Here is a 16,892-nt window from a genome sequence, read left to right as displayed (position 1 = left end):
CCTCTCTCCCTCTCTCGTTCGCTCCCTCTCTCTCTCTCTCCGTCTCTCGTTCACTCCATCATTCCGTCTTTCGTTCGCTCCTCTCTCCCTCCATCTCTCGTTTGTTCCGCCTCTTGTTTGCTCCCTCTCTCTCTGTCTCTCATTCGCTCTCTCTCCGTCTCTCGTTCGCTCTCTCTCCGTCTCTCGTTCGCTCTCTCTCCGTCTCTCGTTCGCTCTCTCTCCGTCTCTCGTTCGCTCTCTCTCCGTCTCTCGTTCGCTCTCTCTCCGTCTCTCGTTCGCTCTCTCTCCGTCTCTCGTTCCCTCTCTTGCCGTCTCTCGTTCGCTCTCTCTTCGTCTCTCGTTCCCTCTCTTTCCGTCTCTCGTTCCCTCTCTCTCCGTCTCTCGTTCCCTCTCTCTCCGTCTCTCGTTCCCTCTCTCTCCGGCACTCGTTCGCTCGCTCTCCGTCGCTCGTTCGTTCGCTCTCCGTCGCTCGTTCGTTCGCTCTCCGTCGCTCGTTCGTTCGCTCTCCGTCGCTCGTTCGCTCGCTCTCCGTAGCTCGTTCGCTCGCTCTCCGTAGCTCGTTCGCTCGCTCTCAGTAGCTCGTTCGCTCGCTCTCCGTAGCTCGTTCGCTCGCTCTCCGTAGCTCGTTCGCTCGCTCTCCGTAGCTCGTTCGCTCGCTCTCCGTAGCTAGTTCGCTCTCTCTACGTCTCTCGTTCCCTCTCTCTCCGTCTCTCGTTCCCTCTCACTCCGTCTCTCGTTCCCTCTCTCTGTCTCTCGTTTCCTCTCTCTGTCTCTCGTTTCCTCTCTCTGTCTCTCGTTTCCTCTCTCTGTCTCTCGTTCCCTCTCTCTGTCTCTCGTTCCCTCTCTCTGTCTCTCGTTCCCTCTCTCTCCGCCTCTTGTTCCCTCTCTCTCCGCCTCTCGTTCCCTCTCTCTCCGTCTCATGTTCCCTCTCTCTCCGTCTCTTGTTCCTTCTCTCTCCGTCTCTCGTTACCCCTCTCCGTCTCTCTTTCGCTCCCTCTCCATCTCTCGTTCCCTCTCTCTCCGTCTCTCGTTCCCTCTCTCTCCGTCTCTCGTTCCCTCTCTCTCCGTCTCTCGTTCCCTCTCTCTCCGTCTCTCGTTCCTTTTCTCTCCGTCTCTCTTTCGCTCCCTCTCTCTCCGTCTCTCGTTTGCTCTCTCTCTCTGTCTCTCGTTCGCTCCCTCCCCCTCTCTCCGTCTCTCGTTCGCTCCCTCTCTCTCTCTCTCCGTCTCTCGTTCACTCCATCATTCCGTCTTTCGTTCACTCCTCTCTCCCTCCATCTCTCGTTTGGACCGCCTCTTGTTTGCTCCCTCTCTCTCTCTGTCTCTCGTTCGCTCTCTCTCCGTCTCTCATTCGCTCTCTCTCCGTCTCTCGTTCGCTCTCTCTCCGTCTCTCGTTCCCCCTCTTTCCGTATCTCGTTCCCCCTCTCTCCGTCTCTCGTTCCCCCTCTCTCCGTCTCTCGTTCCCTCTCTCTCCGTCTCTCGTTCCCTCTCTCTCCGTCTCTCGTTCCCTCTCGCTCCGTCTCTCGTTCCCTCTCTCTCCGTCTCTCGTTCCCTCTCTCTCCGTCTCTCGTTCCCTCTCTCTCCATCTCTCGTTCCCTCTCTCTCCGTCTCTCGTTCCCTCTCTCTCCGTCTCTATTTAGCTCCCTCTCTCTCCGTCTCTATTTAGCTCCCTCTCTCTCCGTCTCTATTTAGCTCCCTCTCTCTCCGTCTCTATTTAGCTCCCTCTCTCTCCGTCTCTATTTAGCTCCCTCTCTCTCCGTCTCTATTTAGCTCCCTCTCTCTCCGTCTCTATTTAGCTCCCTCTCTCTCCATCTCTATTTAGCTCCCTCTCTCTCCGTCTCTCGTTCGCTCTCTCTCCGTCTCTCGTTCGCTCCCTCTCCGTCTCTCGTTCGCTCCCTCTCCGTCTCTCATTCGCTCTCTCTCCGTCGCTCGTTCGCTCTCTTTCCTTCTCTCGTTCCCTCTCTCTCCGTCTCTCGTTCCCGCTCACTCCGGCTCTCGTTCGCTGGCTCTCCATCGCTCGTTCGCTCGCTCTCCGTCGCTTGTTCGTTCGCTCTCCGTAGCTCGTTCGCTCGCTCTCCGTAGCTCGTTCGCTTGCTCTCCGTAGCTCGTTCGCTTGCTCTCCGTAGCTCGTTCGCTCGCTCTCCGTCGCTTGTTCGCTCTCTCTCCGTCTCTCGTTCGCTCTCTCTCCGTCTCTCGTTCCCTCTCTCTCCGTCTCTCGTTCCCTCTCTCTCCGTCTCTCGTTCCCTCTCTCTCCGTCTCTCGTTCCCTCTCTCTCCGTCTCTCGTTCCCTCTCTCCGTCTTTCTTTAGCTCCCTCTCTCTCCGTCTCTCGTTCGCTCGTTCTCTCTCTCTTTCTCTCCGTCTCTCGTTCCTTTTCTCTCCGTCTCTCGTTCCCTCTCTCCGTCTCTCTTTTGCTCCCTCTCTCTCTGTCTCTCGTTCGCTCCCTACCTCTCTCTCCGTCTCTCATTCGCTCCCTCTCTCCCTCTCTCCGTCTCTCGTTCGCTCCCTCTCTCTCTCTCTCCGTCTCTCGTTCGCTCTCTCTCCGTCTCTCGTTCGCTCTCTCTCCGTCTCTCGTTCGCTCTCCGTCTCTCGTTCGCTCTCTTTCCGTCTCTCGTTCCCTCTCTCTCCGTCTCTCGTTCCCTCTCTCTCCGTCTCTCGTTCCCTCTCACTCCGTCTCTCGTTCCCTCTCACTCCGTCTCTCGTTCCCTCTCTCTGTCTCTCGTTCCCTCTCTCTGTCTCTCGTTCCCTCTCTCTGTCTCTCGTTCCCTCTCTCTCCGTCTCACGTTCCCTCTCTCGTTCCTTCTCTCTCCGTCTCTCGTTCCCCCTCTCCGTCTCTCTTTCGCACCCTCTCCGTCTCTCGTTCCCTCTCTCTCCGTCTCTCGTTCCCTCTCTCTCCGTCTCTCGTTCCCTCTCTCTCCGTCTCTCGTTCCTTTTCTCTCCGTCTCTCGTTCCCTCTCTCCGTCTCTCTTGCGCTCCCTCTCTCTCCGTCGCTCGTTTGCTCTCTCTCTCTGTCTCTCGTTCGCTCCCTCTCTCCCTCTCTCCGTCTCTCGTTCGCTCCCTCTCTCTCTCTCTCCGTCTCTCGTTCACTCCATCATTCCGTCTTTCGTTCACTCCTCTCTCCCTCCATCTCTCGTTTGGTCCGCCACTTGTTTGCTCCCTCTCTCTCTGTCTCTCGTTCGCTCTCTCTCCGTCGCTCATTCGCTCTCTCTCCGTCTCTCGTTCGCTCTCTCGCCGTCTCTCGTTCGCTCTCTCTCCGTCTCTCGTTCGCTCTCTCTCCGTCTCTCGTTCGCTCTCTTTCCGTCTCTCGTTCCCTCTCTTGCCGTCTCTCGTTCCCTCTCTTGCCGTCTCTCGTTCGCTCTCTCTTCGTCTCTCGTTCCCTCTCTTTCCGTCTCTCGTTCCCTCTCTCTCCGTCTCTCGTTCCCTCACTCATTCCCTCTCTCGTTCACTCTCTCTCCGTCTCTCGTTCCCTCTCACTCCGTCTCTCGTTCCCTCTCTCTCCGGCACTCGTTCGCTGGCTCTCCGTCGCTTGTTCGCTCGCTCTCCGTCGCTCGTTCGTTCGCTCTCCGTAGCTCGTTCGCTCGCTCTCCGTAGCTCGTTCGCTCGCTCTCCGTAGTTCGTTCGCTCGCTCTCCGTAGCTCGTTCGCTCTCTCTCCGTCTCTCGTTCGATCTCTCTCCGTCTCTCGTTCGCTCTCCGTCTCTCGTTCGCTCTCTTTCCGTCTCTCGTTCCCTCTCTCTCCGTCTCTCGTTCCCTCTCTCTCCGTCTCTCGTTCCCTCTCACTCCGTCTCTCCTTCCCTCTCTCTGTCTCTCGTTCCCTCTCTCTGTCTCTCGTTCCCTCTCTCTCCACCTCTTGTTCCCTCTCTCTCCGCCTCTCGTTCCCCCTCTCCACCTCTCTTTCACTCCCTCTCCGTCTCTCGTTCGCTCTCTCTCCGTCTCTCGTTCGCTCTCTCTCTGTCTCTCTTTCGCTCCCTCTCCGTCTCTCGTTCGCTCCCCCTCCGTCTCTCGTTCGCTCTCTTTCCATCTCTCGTTCCCTCTCTCTCCGTCTCTCGTTCCCTCTCTCTCCGTCTCGTTCCCTCACTCGTTCCGTCTCGCTCCCTCACTCGTTCCGTCTCGCTCCCTCTGTCGTTCCCTCTCTCTCCGTCTCTCTTGCGCTCCCTCTCTCTCCGTCTCTCGTTTGCTCTCTCTCTCTGTCTCTCGTTCGCTCCCTCTCTCCCTCTCTCCGTCTCTCGTTCGCTCCCTCTCTCTCTCTCTCCGTCTCTCGTTCACTCCATCATTCCGTCTTTCGTTCACTCCTCTCTCCCTCCATCTCTCGTTTGGTCCGCCACTTGTTTGCTCCCTCTCTCTCTGTCTCTCGTTCGCTCTCTCTCCGTCGCTCATTCGCTCTCTCTCCGTCTCTCGTTCGCTCTCTCGCCGTCTCTCGTTCGCTCTCTCTCCGTCTCTCGTTCGCTCTCTCTCCGTCTCTCGTTCGCTCTCTCTCCGTCTCTCGTTCGCTCTCTTTCCGTCTCTCGTTCCCTCTCTTGCCGTCTCTCGTTCGCTCTCTCTTCGTCTCTCATTCCCTCTCTTTCCGTCTCTCGTTCCCTCTCTCTCCGTCTCTCGTTCCCTCTCTCTCCGGCACTCGTTCGCTGGCTCTCCGTCGCTTGTTCGCTCGCTCTCCGTCGCTCGTTCGTTCGCTCTCCGTAGCTCGTTCGCTCGCTCTCCGTAGCTCGTTCGATCTCTCTCCGTCTCTCGTTCGCTCTCCGTCTCTCGTTGGCTCTCTTCCCGTCTCTCGTTCCCTCTCTCTCCGTCTCTCGTTCCCTCTCACTCCGTCTCTCCTTCCCTCTCTCTGTCTCTCGTTCCCTCTCTCTGTCTCTCGTTCCCTCTCTCTCCGCCTCTTGTTCCCTCTCTCTCCGCCTCTCGTTCCCCCTCTCCACCTCTCTTTCACTCCCTCTCCGTCTCTCGTTCGCTCTCTCTCCGTCTCTCGTTCGCTCTCTCTCTGTCTCTCTTTCGCTCCCTCTCCGTCTCTCGTTCGCTCCCCCTCCGTCTCTCGTTCGCTCTCTTTCCGTCTCTCGTTCGCTCTCTTTCCATCTCTCGTTCCCTCTCTCTCCGTCTCTCGTTCCCTCTCTCTCCGTCTCGTTCCCTCACTCGTTCCCTCTCGCTCCCTCTCTCGTTCCCTCTCTCTCTGTCTCTAGTTCCCTCTCTCTCCGTCTCTCGTTCCCCCTCTCGTCTCTCTTTCGCTCCCTCTCTCTCCGTCTCTCTTTCGCTCCCTCTCTCTCCGTCTCTCATTCGCTCCCTCTCTCTCTGTCTATCGTTCGCTCCCTCCCTCTCTCTCCGTCTCTCGTTCGCTCCCTCTCTCTCTCTCTGTCTCTCGTTCACTCCCTCTCTCTCTCTCTCCGTCTCTCGATCGCTCCATCATTCCGTCATTCGTTCACTCCTCTCTCCCTCCATCTCTCGTTTGATCCGCCTCTCGTTCGCTCTCTCTCCGTCTCTCGTTCCCTCTCCGTCTCTCGTTCCCTCTCTCTCCGTCTCTCGTTCCCTCTCTCTCCGTCTCTCGTTCCCTCTCTCTCCGTCTCTCGTTCCCTCTCTCCGTCTTTCTTTAGCTCCCTCTCTCTCCGTCTCTCGTTCGCTCCCTCTCTCTCTCTTTCTCTCCGTCTCTCGTTCGCTCCCTCTCTCTCAGTCTCTCGTTCGCTCCATCTCTTTCCCACTCTCGTTCCCTCTCTCTCTGTCTCTCATTCCCTCTCCCTCCGTCTTTCGTTCCCTCTCTCTCCATCTCTCGTTCGCTCCCTCTCTCTCCATCTCTCGTTCGCTCCCTCTCTCTCCGTCTCTCGTTTGCTCCCTCTCTCTCTGTGGCACCATCAATAACACACGAGCTGAAACGTGGAGAACTCAATCGAGGCTTTATTGAGCAGACTTGTTCCCCAGCAGCTCAGTTACAGAATGCGGCTGCTGGGAGAACCTGGGTTCTTATACCCAGCCTATCTGGGTGGAGCCCAGTAGGCGACAGATCCAATCAGGACCCAGTATCTGTCTACCAATAGCCCCTCGGCATCATGGTGTTCCGTATTACCCTTAATACATACCAGCACACTCTTCGTCTCGCGTTCGCTCTCTCTCCTGCTCTCGTTTGCTCCCTCTCTCTCCGGCTCTCGTTCGCTCTCTCTCCGGCTCTCGTTCGCTCTCTCTCCCGCTCTCGTTCGCTCTCTCTCCGGCTCTCGTTCGCTCGCTCTCCGTCGCTCGTTCGCTCGCTCTCCGTCGCTCGTTCGCTCGCTCTCCGTCGCTCGTTCGCTCTCTCTCCGTAGCTCGTTCGCTCTCTCTCCGTAGCTCGTTCGCTTGCTCTCCGTAGCTCGTTCGCTCGCGTACCGTCGCTTGCTCGCTCTCTCTCCGTCTCTCGTTCGCTCTCTCTCCGTCTCTCGTTCGCTCTCTCTCCGTCTCTCGCTCGCTCTCCGTCTCTCGTTCGCTCTCTCTCCGTCTCTCGTTCGCTCTCTCTCCGTCTCTCGTTCGCTCTCTCTCCGTCTCTCGTTCGCTCTCTCTCCGTCTCTCGTTCGCTCTCTCTCCGTCTCTCGTTCGCTCCCTCTCCGTCTCTCGTTCGCTTCCTCTCCGTCTCTCATTCGCTCTCTTTCCGTCTCTTGTTCCCTCTCTCTCCGTCACTCGTTCCCTCTCACTCCGGCTCGCGTTCGCTCTCTCTCCGGCTCTCGTTCGCTGGCTCTCCGTCGTTCGTTCGCTCGCTCTCCGTCGCTCGTTTGCTCGCTCTCCGTCGCTCGTTCGCTCGCTCTCCGTCGCTCGTTCGCTCGCTCTCCGTCGCTCGTTCGCTCGCTCTCCATCGCTCGTTCGCTCGCTCTCCGTAGCTCGTTCGCTCGCTCTCCGTAGCTCGTTCGCTCGCTCTCCGTCGCTTGTTCGCTCTCTCTCCGTCTCTCGTTCGCTCTCCGTCGCTCGTTCTCTCTCCGTCTCTCTTTCGCTCTCTCTCCGTCTCTCGTTTGCTCCCTCTCCGTCTCTCGTTCCCTCTCACTCCGTCTCTCGTACCCTCTCTCTCCGGCTCTCGTTCGCTGGCTCTCCGTCGCTCGTTCGCTCGCTCTCCGTCGCTCGTTCGCTCGCTCTCCGTCGCTCGTTCGCTCGCTCTCCGTCGCTCGTTCGCTCGCTCTCCGTCGCTCGTTCGCTCGCTCTCCGTAGCTCGTTCGCTCGCTCTCCGTCGCTTGTTCGCTCTCTCTACGTCTCTCGTTCGCTCTCTCTCCGTCTCTCGTTCGCTCTCCGTCTCTCGTTCGCTCTCTCTCCGTCTCTCGTTCGCTCTCTCTCTCCGTCTCTCGTTCGCTCTCTCTCTCCGTCTCTCGTTCGCTCTCTCTCCGTCTCTCGTTCGCTCTCTCTCCGTCTCTCGTTCGCTCTCTCTCCGTCTCTCGTTCGCTCTCTCTCCGTCTCTCGTTCGCTCTCTCTCCGTCTCTCGTTCGCTCTCTCTCCGTCTCTCGTTCGCTCACTCTCCGTCTCTCGTTCGCTCTCTCTCCGTCTCTCGTTCGCTCTCTCTCCGTCTCTCGTTCGCTCTCTCTCCTTCTCTCGTTCGCTCTCTCTCCGTCTCTCGTTCGCTCTCTCTCCGTCTCTCGTTCGCTCTCTCTCCGTCTCTCGTTCGCTCTCTCTCCGTCTCTCGTTCCCTCTCTCTCCGTCTCTCGTTCCCTCTCTCTCCGTCTCTCGTTCCCTCTCTCTCCGTCTCTCGTTCCCTCTCTCTCCGTCTCTCGTTCCCTCTCTCTCCGTCTCTCGTTCCTTTTCTCTCCGTCTCTCGTTCCCTCTCTCCGTCTCTCTTTTGCTCCCTCTCTCTCCGTCTCTCGTTTGCTCTCTCTCTCTGTCTCTCGTACGCTCCCTACCTCTCTCTCCGTCTCTCGTTCGCTCCCTCTCTCCCTCTCTCCGTCTCTCGTTCGCTCCCTCTCTCTCTCTCTCCGTCTCTCGTTCACTCCATCATTCCGTCTTTCGTTCGCTCCTCTCTCCCTCCATCTCTCGTTTGTTCCGCCTCTTGTTTGCTCCCTCTCTCTCTGTCTCTCATTCGCTCTCTCTCCGTCTCTCGTTCGCTCTCTCTCCGTCTCTCGTTCGCTCTCTCTCCGTCTCTCGTTCGCTCTCTCTCCGTCTCTCGTTCGCTCTCTCTCCGTCTCTCGTTCGCTCTCTCTCCGTCTCTCGTTCCCTCTCTTGCCGTCTCTCGTTCGCTCTCTCTTCGTCTCTCGTTCCCTCTCTTTCCGTCTCTCGTTCCCTCTCTCTCCGTCTCTCGTTCCCTCTCTCTCCGTCTCTCGTTCCCTCTCTCTCCGGCACTCATTCGCTCGCTCTCCGTCGCTCGTTCGTTCGCTCTCCGTCGCTCGTTCGCTCGCTCTCCGTAGCTCGTTCGCTCGCTCTCCGTAGCTCGTTCGCTCGCTCTCCGTAGCTCGTTCGCTCGCTCTCCGTAGCTCGTTCGCTCGCTCTCCGTAGATCGTTCGCTCGCTCTCCGTAGCTCGTTCGCTCGCTCTCCGTTGCTTGTTCGCTCTCTCTCCGTCTCTCGTTCGCTCTCTCTACGTCTCTCGTTCGCTCTCCGTCTCTCGTTCGCTCTCTGTCTCTCGTTCGCTCTCTTTCCGTCTCTCGTTCCCTCTCTCTCCGTCTCGTTCCCTCTCTCTCCGTCTCTCGTTCCCTCTCACTCCGTCTCTCGTTCCCTCTCTCTGTCTCTCGTTCCCTCTCTCTGTCTCTCGTTCCCTCTCTCTGTCTCTCGTTCCCTCTCTCTCCGCCTCTTGTTCCCTCTCTCTCCGCCTCTCGTTCCCTCTCTTTCCGTCTCATGTTCCCTCTCTCTCCGTCTCTCGTTCCTTCTCTCTCCGTCTCTCGTTACCCCTCTCCGTCTCTCTTTCGCTCCCTCTCCATCTCTCGTTCCCTCTCTCTCCGTCTCTCGTTCCCTCTCTCTCCGTCTCTCGTTCCCTCTCTCTCCGTCTCTCGTTCCTTTTCTCTCCGTCTCTCGTTCCCTCTCTCCGTCTCTCTTTCGCTCCCTCTCTCTCCGTCTCTCGTTTGCTCTCTTTCTCTGTCTCTCGTTCGCTCCCTCCCCCTCTCTCCGTCTCTCGTTCGCTCCCTCTCTCTCTCTCTCCGTCTCTCGTTCACTCCATCATTCCGTCTTTCGTTCACTCCTCTCTCCCTCCATCTCTCGTTTGGACCGCCTCTTGTTTGCTCCCTCTCTCTCTCTGTCTCTCGTTCGCTCTCTCTCCGTCTCTCATTCGCTCTCTCTCCGTCTCTCGTTCGCTCTCTCTCCGTCTCTCGTTCCCCCTCTCTCCGTATCTCGTTCCCCCTCTCTCCGTCTCTCGTTCCCCCTCTCTCCGTCTCTCGTTCCCTCTCTCTCCGTCTCTCGTTCCCTCTCGCTCCGTCTCTCGTTCCCTCTCTCTCCGTCTCTCGTTCCCTCTCTCTCCGTCTCTCGTTCCCTCGCTCTCCGTCTCTCGTTCCCTCTCTCTCCGTCTCTCGTTCCCTCTCTCTCCGTCTCTCGTTCCCTCTCTCTCCGTCTCTCGTTCCCTCTCTCTCCGTCTCTATTTAGCTCCCTCTCTCTCCGTCTCTATTTAGCTCCCTCTCTCTCCGTCTCTATTTAGCTCCCTCTCTCTCCGTCTCTATTTAGCTCCCTCTCTCTCCGTCTCTATTTAGCTCCCTCTCTCTCCGTCTCTATTTAGCTCCCTCTCTCTCCGTCTCTCGTTTGCTCCCTCTCTCTCTGTGGCACCATCGATAACACACGAGCTGAAACGTGGAGAACTCAATTGAGGCTTTATTGAGCAGACTTGTTCCCCAGCAGCTCAGTTACAGAATGTGGCTGCTGGGAGAAACCGGGTTCTTGTACCCCGCCTTTCTGGGTGGAGCCCAGTAGGCGGTAGATCCGATCAGGACCCAGTATCTGTCCACTGTAGCACCATCGATCACACACGAGTCGAGACGTAAAGAACTTCAATCGAGGCTTTATTGAGCAGACTTGTTCAGACACGTTCCCCCAGCAGCTCAGTCACAGAATGCAGCTGCGGGGATTAAACCCAGGTTCTTATATCCCTCCTATCTGGGTGGAGCCCAGTAGGTGGAGGATCCAATCGGGATCCAGCATCTGTCCTCCAATTGCTGCTCGGCATTCCTGGTGTACCATATTACCCCTAATACATACCACCACATTCTCCCCTTGTTTAAAAAGAACCCTGCTGGGTGGTGGGTGGTATGTGGTCGGGGTTTACTGGGTCGGTACCTTAACCATTGAACTAAATACAATCATGCCGCTTTTACTGGGCCACCAAATTATTCACATTTTACCCGATTTGCAGCGTTAACTATTTACAACAATGCCGCTTTGCTGGGCCACTGAATTATATACATCTTAAGTCGATTCGATGAGTCGAGATGGTGCTCTGGTCGCCCTTTCCGATCGTCTCAGCCTGGGTGGTGGTGGTGGTGCTGGCTCGGGTCCGGTCAACTCTGGGAGCATCGCGCTGTCCCCTTGAGGCATTTGGTTAGTGGTGGTACACAGCAGGGACCGGATAGAATGGAGTGCATCCGGGAGGACTTCCTGCCAGCGGGAAGTTGGGAGACTCCTAGACCGTAGGGCCAGTAGGATGGTCTTCCAGACCGTTCCGTTCTCCCTCTCGACCTGCCCATTCCCCTGGGGGTTGCAGCTGGTCGTCCTGCTCGAGGCTATGCCCTTGCTGAGCAGGAATTGACGCAGCTCGTCACTCATGAAGGAGGACCCCCTGTCGCTATGGATGTAGGCGGGGAAACCGAACAGGGTAAAGATGGTGCCGAGGGCTTTAATGACCGTGGCCGCGGTCATGTCGGGGCAGGGGATGGCGAAGGGGAAGCGGGAGTATTCGTCAACGACGTTAAGAAAGTACGTGTTGCGATCGGTGGAGGGGAGGGGGCCTTTGAAATCCAGACTGAGGCGTTCAAAGGGACGGGAAGCCTTTATCAGGTGCGCTCTATCTGGCCTGAAAAAATGCGGTTTGCATTCTGCGCAGATTTGGCAGTTCCTGGTGACTGTTCGGACGTCCTCGACGGAGTAAGGGAGTTTGCGAGCCTTTATGAAGTGGTAGAAATGAGTGACCCCCGGGTGGCAGAGGTCCTCGTGGAGGGCTTGGAGACGGTCCACTTGTGCGTTGGCACAAGTGCCGCGAGATAGGGCATCGGACGGCTCGTTCAGCTTTCCGGGACGGTACAAGATCTCGTAGTTGTAGGTGGAGAGTTTGATCCTCCACCGCAGGATCTTGTCGTTTTTTATCTTGCCCCGCTGTGCATTATCGAACATGAAGGCTACCGACCATTGGTCAGTGAGGAGAGTGAATCTCCTGCCGGCCAGGTAATGCCTCCAATGTCGCACAGCTTCCACTATGGCTTGGGCCTCCTTTTCTACTGAGGAGAGGCGAATTTCTGAAGCGTGTAGGGTCCGGGAGAAAAAGGCCACGGGTCTGCCCGCTTGGTTGAGAGTGGCCGCCAGAGCGACGTCGGATGCGTCGCTCTCGACTTGGAAGGGGAGGGACTCGTCGATGGCGCGCTTCGTGGCCTTTGCGATATCCGTTTTGATGCGGCTGAAGGCCTGGCGGGCCTCTGACGACAGGGGAAAAGTAGTGGACTGGATTAGTGGTCGGGCCTTGTCTGCGTACTGGGGGACCCACTGGGCGTAATAAGAAAAGAAGCCCAGGCAGCGTTTGAGGGCATTGGTACAGTGGGGGAGAGGGAACTCCATGAGGGGGCGCATGCGTTCGGGGTTGGGGCCTATCACTCCATTACGCACTACGTAGCCCAGGATGGCTAGACGGTCGGTGCTAAACACGCATATTTCCTCGTTGTAGGTGAGGTTGAGGGCGTTAGCGGTCTGGAGGAATTTGCGGAGGTTGGCGTCGTGGTCCTGCTGGTCGTGGCCGCAGATGGTGACGTTGTCGAGGTACGGGAACGTGGCCCGTAAACCGTGCTGGTCGACCATTCGGTTGGAAGACCGAGACTCCGTTCGTGACGCCGAATGGAAACCTTAAGAAGTGGTATAGCCGCCCGTCTGCTTCGAAGGCAGTGTACTTGCGGTCACCCGGGCGAATGGGGAGCTGGTGGTAGGCGGACTTAAGGTCCACGGTGGAGAAGACCTTGTACTGTGCAATCCGATTGACCATGTCGGATATGCGGGGAAGAGGGTACGCATCTAGCTGCGTGTACCTGTTGATGGTCTGACTGTAGTCTACGACCATCCTTTGCTTCTCCCCTGTCTTCACTACTACCACCTGGGCTCTCCAGGGACTATTGCTGGCCTGGATTATGCCTTCCTTCAGCTGCCGCTGGACTTCGGACCTGATAAACGTCCGGTCCTGGGTGCTGTACCGTCTGCTCCTAGTGGCGACGGGTTTGCAGTCCGGGGTGAGGTTCGCAAACAGGGAGGGCGGTTCGACCTTGAGTGTCGCGAGGCCGCAGATAGTCAGTGGGGGTATAGGGCCGCCAAATTTGAATGTTAAGCTCTGGAGGTTGCATTGGAAGTCCAACCCCAGGAGGGTGGGAGCGCAGAGGTGGGGAATTTTTGAACACTCTCCCCTGCACCGTTAGGTTTGCGATGCAGAACCCTTTGATTTCAACGGAGTGGGACCCCGCCGCCAGGAAGATTTTTTGGGTGCTTGGCCGAATTACAAGGGAACAGGGTCTTACCGTGTCCCGGTGAATAAAACTCTCCGTGCTCCCCGAGTCGATCAAACACGGCGTTTCGTGGCCGTTCACCAGCACCTTTGTTGTTGTCGTCGGGGGCCGCGACTGGTCAAGGGTCACCGATGCTAAACGTGGTTGGTGTATCAGACCGTTGTCTTCAGGCAGTGTGGAGCCGGCCACACCGGGGTCCTTGCCTGTCAGCCAAGATGGCGGCGTCCATGGATCGCACGCGGTTGGTGGTGGACAAAATGGCCGCACCCATGAGTCGCACGCGGCCGGGGGTGGACAAAATGGCCGCTCCCATGAGTCGCACGCAGCCGGGGGTGGACAAAATGGCCGCTCCCATGAGTCGCACGCAGCCAGGTGTGGACAAAATGGCCGCTCCCATGGATCGCATGCGGCCTGTGGGTCGGAAGATGGCGGCGCCCGTCCCCCCCCCCTCCTGGTGTCCGGGGTCCAAAATGGCGGCGCCCGTTGGCCGCCCGTGGGTCGCTCGGAGAGTTGAGCCCGTGGTCCCATTTGTTCCCCGGAGATAGCGGCGACCCCACGGGACTGGCACACCGCTGCGTAGTGCCCCTTTTTACCGCAGCTTTTACAGGTGGCCGGGCAGCGCTGGCGGGGGTGTTTTGACTGCCCGCAAAAGTAGGAGCGGGGGCCCCCCGGGTGGTCTGGGATTCTGGCTGCGCACGCTTGCGGAGGGGTTGGGGTTGCCGGGGGGTCGTTCGCGGAGGGGGTCCACGGAGCCCAAGGGGCTGCAGCATGGTCGGGGGCATAGGCGCGGGCGTTTTGGGAGGCCACGTCGAGGGAGGCTGCGAGGGCCCGTACCTCTGTGAGACTCCGAGAGAGTCTTTCTCTAAAAGTCTCTGGTGAATTTGCGATGATGCCAAACCTGCTACGTAAGCGTCTCTGATCAGGAGGTCCGTATGTTCATTCGCCGTAACCGCTGGGCAGTTGCAGTTTCGTCCCAGGATCGTTAGAGCGTTGAAGAAATCGTCTAGCGATTCCCCGGGGATTTGTCGTCTCGTCGCGAGCTGGTAGCGTGCGTAGACCTGGTTGACGGGCTTAATGTAGATCTCCTTCAGCAAGTTGATCGCCTCTGGGAATTCTTCCGCGCCCTCGATGAGTGAGTAGATTTCGGGACTCACCCTGGAATGTAGGACCTGCATCTTCTGGTCTTCCGTTGGTCTGCCGGGGGCTGTTCGGAGGTATCCCTCAAAGCACGCCAGCCAGTGTTTAAACGCCGATGTTGCGTTTGCTGCGTGGGGGCTGATTCGCAGGCACTCAGGGGTGATCCGGAGCTCCATATTCCTTTTTAAGTCTGCTTAATAAATTGTAGCACCATCGATCACACACGAGGCGAGACGTAAAGAACTTCAATCGAGGCTTTATTGAGCAGACTTGTTCAGACACGTTCCTCAGCAGCTCACTCACAGAATGCAGCTGCGGGGATTAAACCCAGGTTCTTATATCCCTCCTATCTGGGTGGAGCCCAGTAGGTGGAGGATCCAATCGGGATCCAGCATCTGTCCTCCAATAGCTGCTCGGCATTCCTGGTGTACCGTATTACCCCTAATACATACCACCACATCCACCAATAGCCCCTCGGCACCATGGTGTTCCGTATTACCCTTAATACATACCACCACACTCTTTGTCTCTCGTTTGCTCTCTCTCCTGCTCTCGTTTGCTCCCTCTCTCTCCGGCTCTCGTTCGCTCTCTCTCCGGCTCTCGTTCGCTCTCTCTCCGGCTCTCGTTCGCTCTCTCTCCGGCTCTCGTTCGTTCGCTCTCCGGCTCTCGTTCGCTCGCTCTCCGTCGCTCGTTCGCTCGCTCTCCGTCGTCGTTCGCTCGCTCTCCGTCATCGTTCGCTCGCTCTCCGTCGCTCGTTCACTCGCTCTCCGTCGCTCGTTCGCTCGCTCTCCGTCGCTCGTTCGCTCTCTCTCCGTCTCTCCTTCGCTCTCTCTCCGTCTCTCCTTCGCTCTCTCTCTGTCTCTCGTTCGCTCTCCGTCTCTCGTTCGCTCTCCGTCTCTCGTTCGCTCTCCGTCTCTCGTTCGCTCTCCGTCTCTCGTTCGCTCTGCGTCTCTCGTTCGCTCTCTCTCCGTCTCTCGTTCGCTCTCTCTCCGTCTCTCGTTCGCTCTCTCTCCGTCTCTCGTTCGCTCTCTCTCCGTCTCTCGTTCGCTCTCTCTCCGTCTCTCGTTCGCTCTCTCTCCGTCTCTCGTTCGCTCTCTCTCCGTCTCTCGTTCGCTCTCCGTCTCTCGTTCGCTCTCTCCGTCTCTCGTTCGCTCTCTCTCCGTCTCTCGTTCGCTCTCTCTCCGTCTCTCGTTCGCTCTCTCTCCGTCTCTCGTTCGCTCTCTCTCCGTCTCTCGTTCGCTCTCTCTCCGTCTCTCGTTCGCTCTCTCTCCGTCTCTCGTTCGCTCTCTCTCCGTCTCTCGTTCGCTCTCTCTCCGTCTCTCGTTCGCTCTCTCTCCGTCACTCGTTCGCTCTCTCTCCGTCTCTCGTTCGCTCTCTCTCCGTCTCTCGTTCGCTCTCTCTCCGTCTCTCGTTCGCTCTCTCTCCGTCTCTCGTTCGCTCCCATCACTCCGTTTCTCATTCGCTCCTTCTCTCTCTCCATCTCTCATTGGCTCCGTCTCTCGTTTGCTCCCTCTCCTTGTCTCTCTCAGTCTCCCCCCTCCCTCCCTCACCTATCCGACTGTTTTTCCCAGTTTCTGTGTCCCTTCCTCTTGGACACCCCCATCCTCTCCCTCTTGCCCCCCCACCCCCAACCATCACCACCTGCCCCTCTCTGAATCATTCACTTTCTCCCATTTCCTCGTAGTTAACCGAGTCAAGGAGCTCCACAAGGTGACAGTAAACTTCCCACAGGATGTAGATCGGAGTCCCCTGATCCGGATTGAAGGAAGTCCTGAAGGAGTGACGGATGCGGAGAGGGATCTGATGGAGACTGTGACTCGACTGGTAGGTATAGGCCGAAATGTGCAGAGCGCGATCCCGCTGCTTTCGGCCACCTGACCCTCTTGCGCTCACATTCGACGTTGTTACCTGTTCGGGCCAATGCTCGCACGCATTTGTCAACTCTCTTTCTCACACCCTCCTCACAACAGGAGTGCGAGGGGACAAAGGACCTGATTGTTGACCAGAAATATCATCGGCTGCTTATCGGGAACAAGGGGGAAAAGATCAAGGAAGTTCATGAAAAGTTCGCCGAGGTTCGTCATTCCTCCTTCATGTGTGCTGGAATCGGAGTGTCCGAGAGAGAGGAGCAGCGAGCTCCACATCTAGCCCCGTGCTATACCTGTCCTGGGAGTGTTTGATGGGGACAGTGTAGAGGGAGCTTTACTCTGTATCTAACCCTGTGCTATACCTGTCCTGGGAGTGTTTGATGGGGACAGTGTAGGGGAGCTTTACTCTGTATCTAACCCTGTGCTATACCTGTCCTGGGAGGGTTTGATGGGGACAGTGTAGAGGGAGCTTTACTCTGCATCTAACCCCATGCTATACCTGTCCTGGGAGTGTTTGATAGGGACAGTGTAGAGGGAGCTTTACTCTGCATCTAACCCCGTGCTATACCTGTCCTGGGAGTGTTTGATGGGGACAGTGTAGAGGGAGCTTTACTCTGTATCTCACCCTGTGCTATACCTGTCCTGGGAGTGTTTGATGGGGACAGTGTAGAGGGAGCTTTACTCTGCATCTAACCCCGTACTATACCTGTCCTGGGAGTGTTTGATGGGGACAGTGTAGAGGGAGCTTTACTCTGTATCTAACCCCGTGCTGTACCTGTCCTGGGAGTGTTTGATGGGGACAGTGTAGAGGGAGCTTTACTCTGCATCTAACCCTGTGCTGTGCCTGTCCTGGGAGTGTTTGATGGGGACAGTGTAGAGGGAGCTTTACTCTGCATCTAACCCCGTGCTCTACCTGTCCTGGGAGTGTTTGATGGGGACAGTGTGGTGGGAGCTTTACTCTGTATCTAACCCTGTGCTGTTCCTGTCCTGGGAGTGATTGATGGTGTCATGTGAGAGTACCTTCAAGAAATGGGTGTTTAAGAAATGTACCTTTAAGAAACGAGTGTTGATCGGTGATGTCAGAGTATGAGTGGAGCTGAGCTGTCTGTCAGCTTTTTACTTTCGTTTTAGGCTGTTTGCTGCAGGGTGTGTTTTAGCTTTGATTTCAGAGCTGGATAGCTGCAGTCGTAGCCAGAAGGTGTATTAGTCTCTCTCCATAATCTAAAGAATGTAAATCGATCCTTTGGTGATTTAAAACTAATAACTGCTCTCAGTAGTGACTTTAACATGATGTGCTTCTGTGAAA

General features: G+C 57.2%; 1 protein-coding gene across 1 annotated transcript in view; it reads left to right on the top strand.

The window, feature by feature from the left end:
- Nucleotides 1-16,892, top strand: part of LOC140406281 (vigilin-like) — a gene marked incomplete at its 3' end in the record, with an annotated part of 171,074 nt that overhangs the window by 141,589 nt on the left and 12,593 nt on the right. The window contains 2 exon segments of the mRNA XM_072494393.1: nt 15,403-15,542; nt 15,689-15,793. Of these exon segments, the coding sequence (XP_072350494.1) occupies nt 15,403-15,542; nt 15,689-15,793 (245 nt within the window).

The sequence above is a fragment of the Scyliorhinus torazame genome, unplaced genomic scaffold, assembly GCF_047496885.1.
Source record: "Scyliorhinus torazame isolate Kashiwa2021f unplaced genomic scaffold, sScyTor2.1 scaffold_416, whole genome shotgun sequence".
Taxonomy (NCBI): Eukaryota; Metazoa; Chordata; class Chondrichthyes; order Carcharhiniformes; family Scyliorhinidae; genus Scyliorhinus; species Scyliorhinus torazame.
The sequence above is the reverse complement of the archived record's forward strand: the minus strand, read 5'-3'. Positions and strand labels throughout refer to the sequence as shown.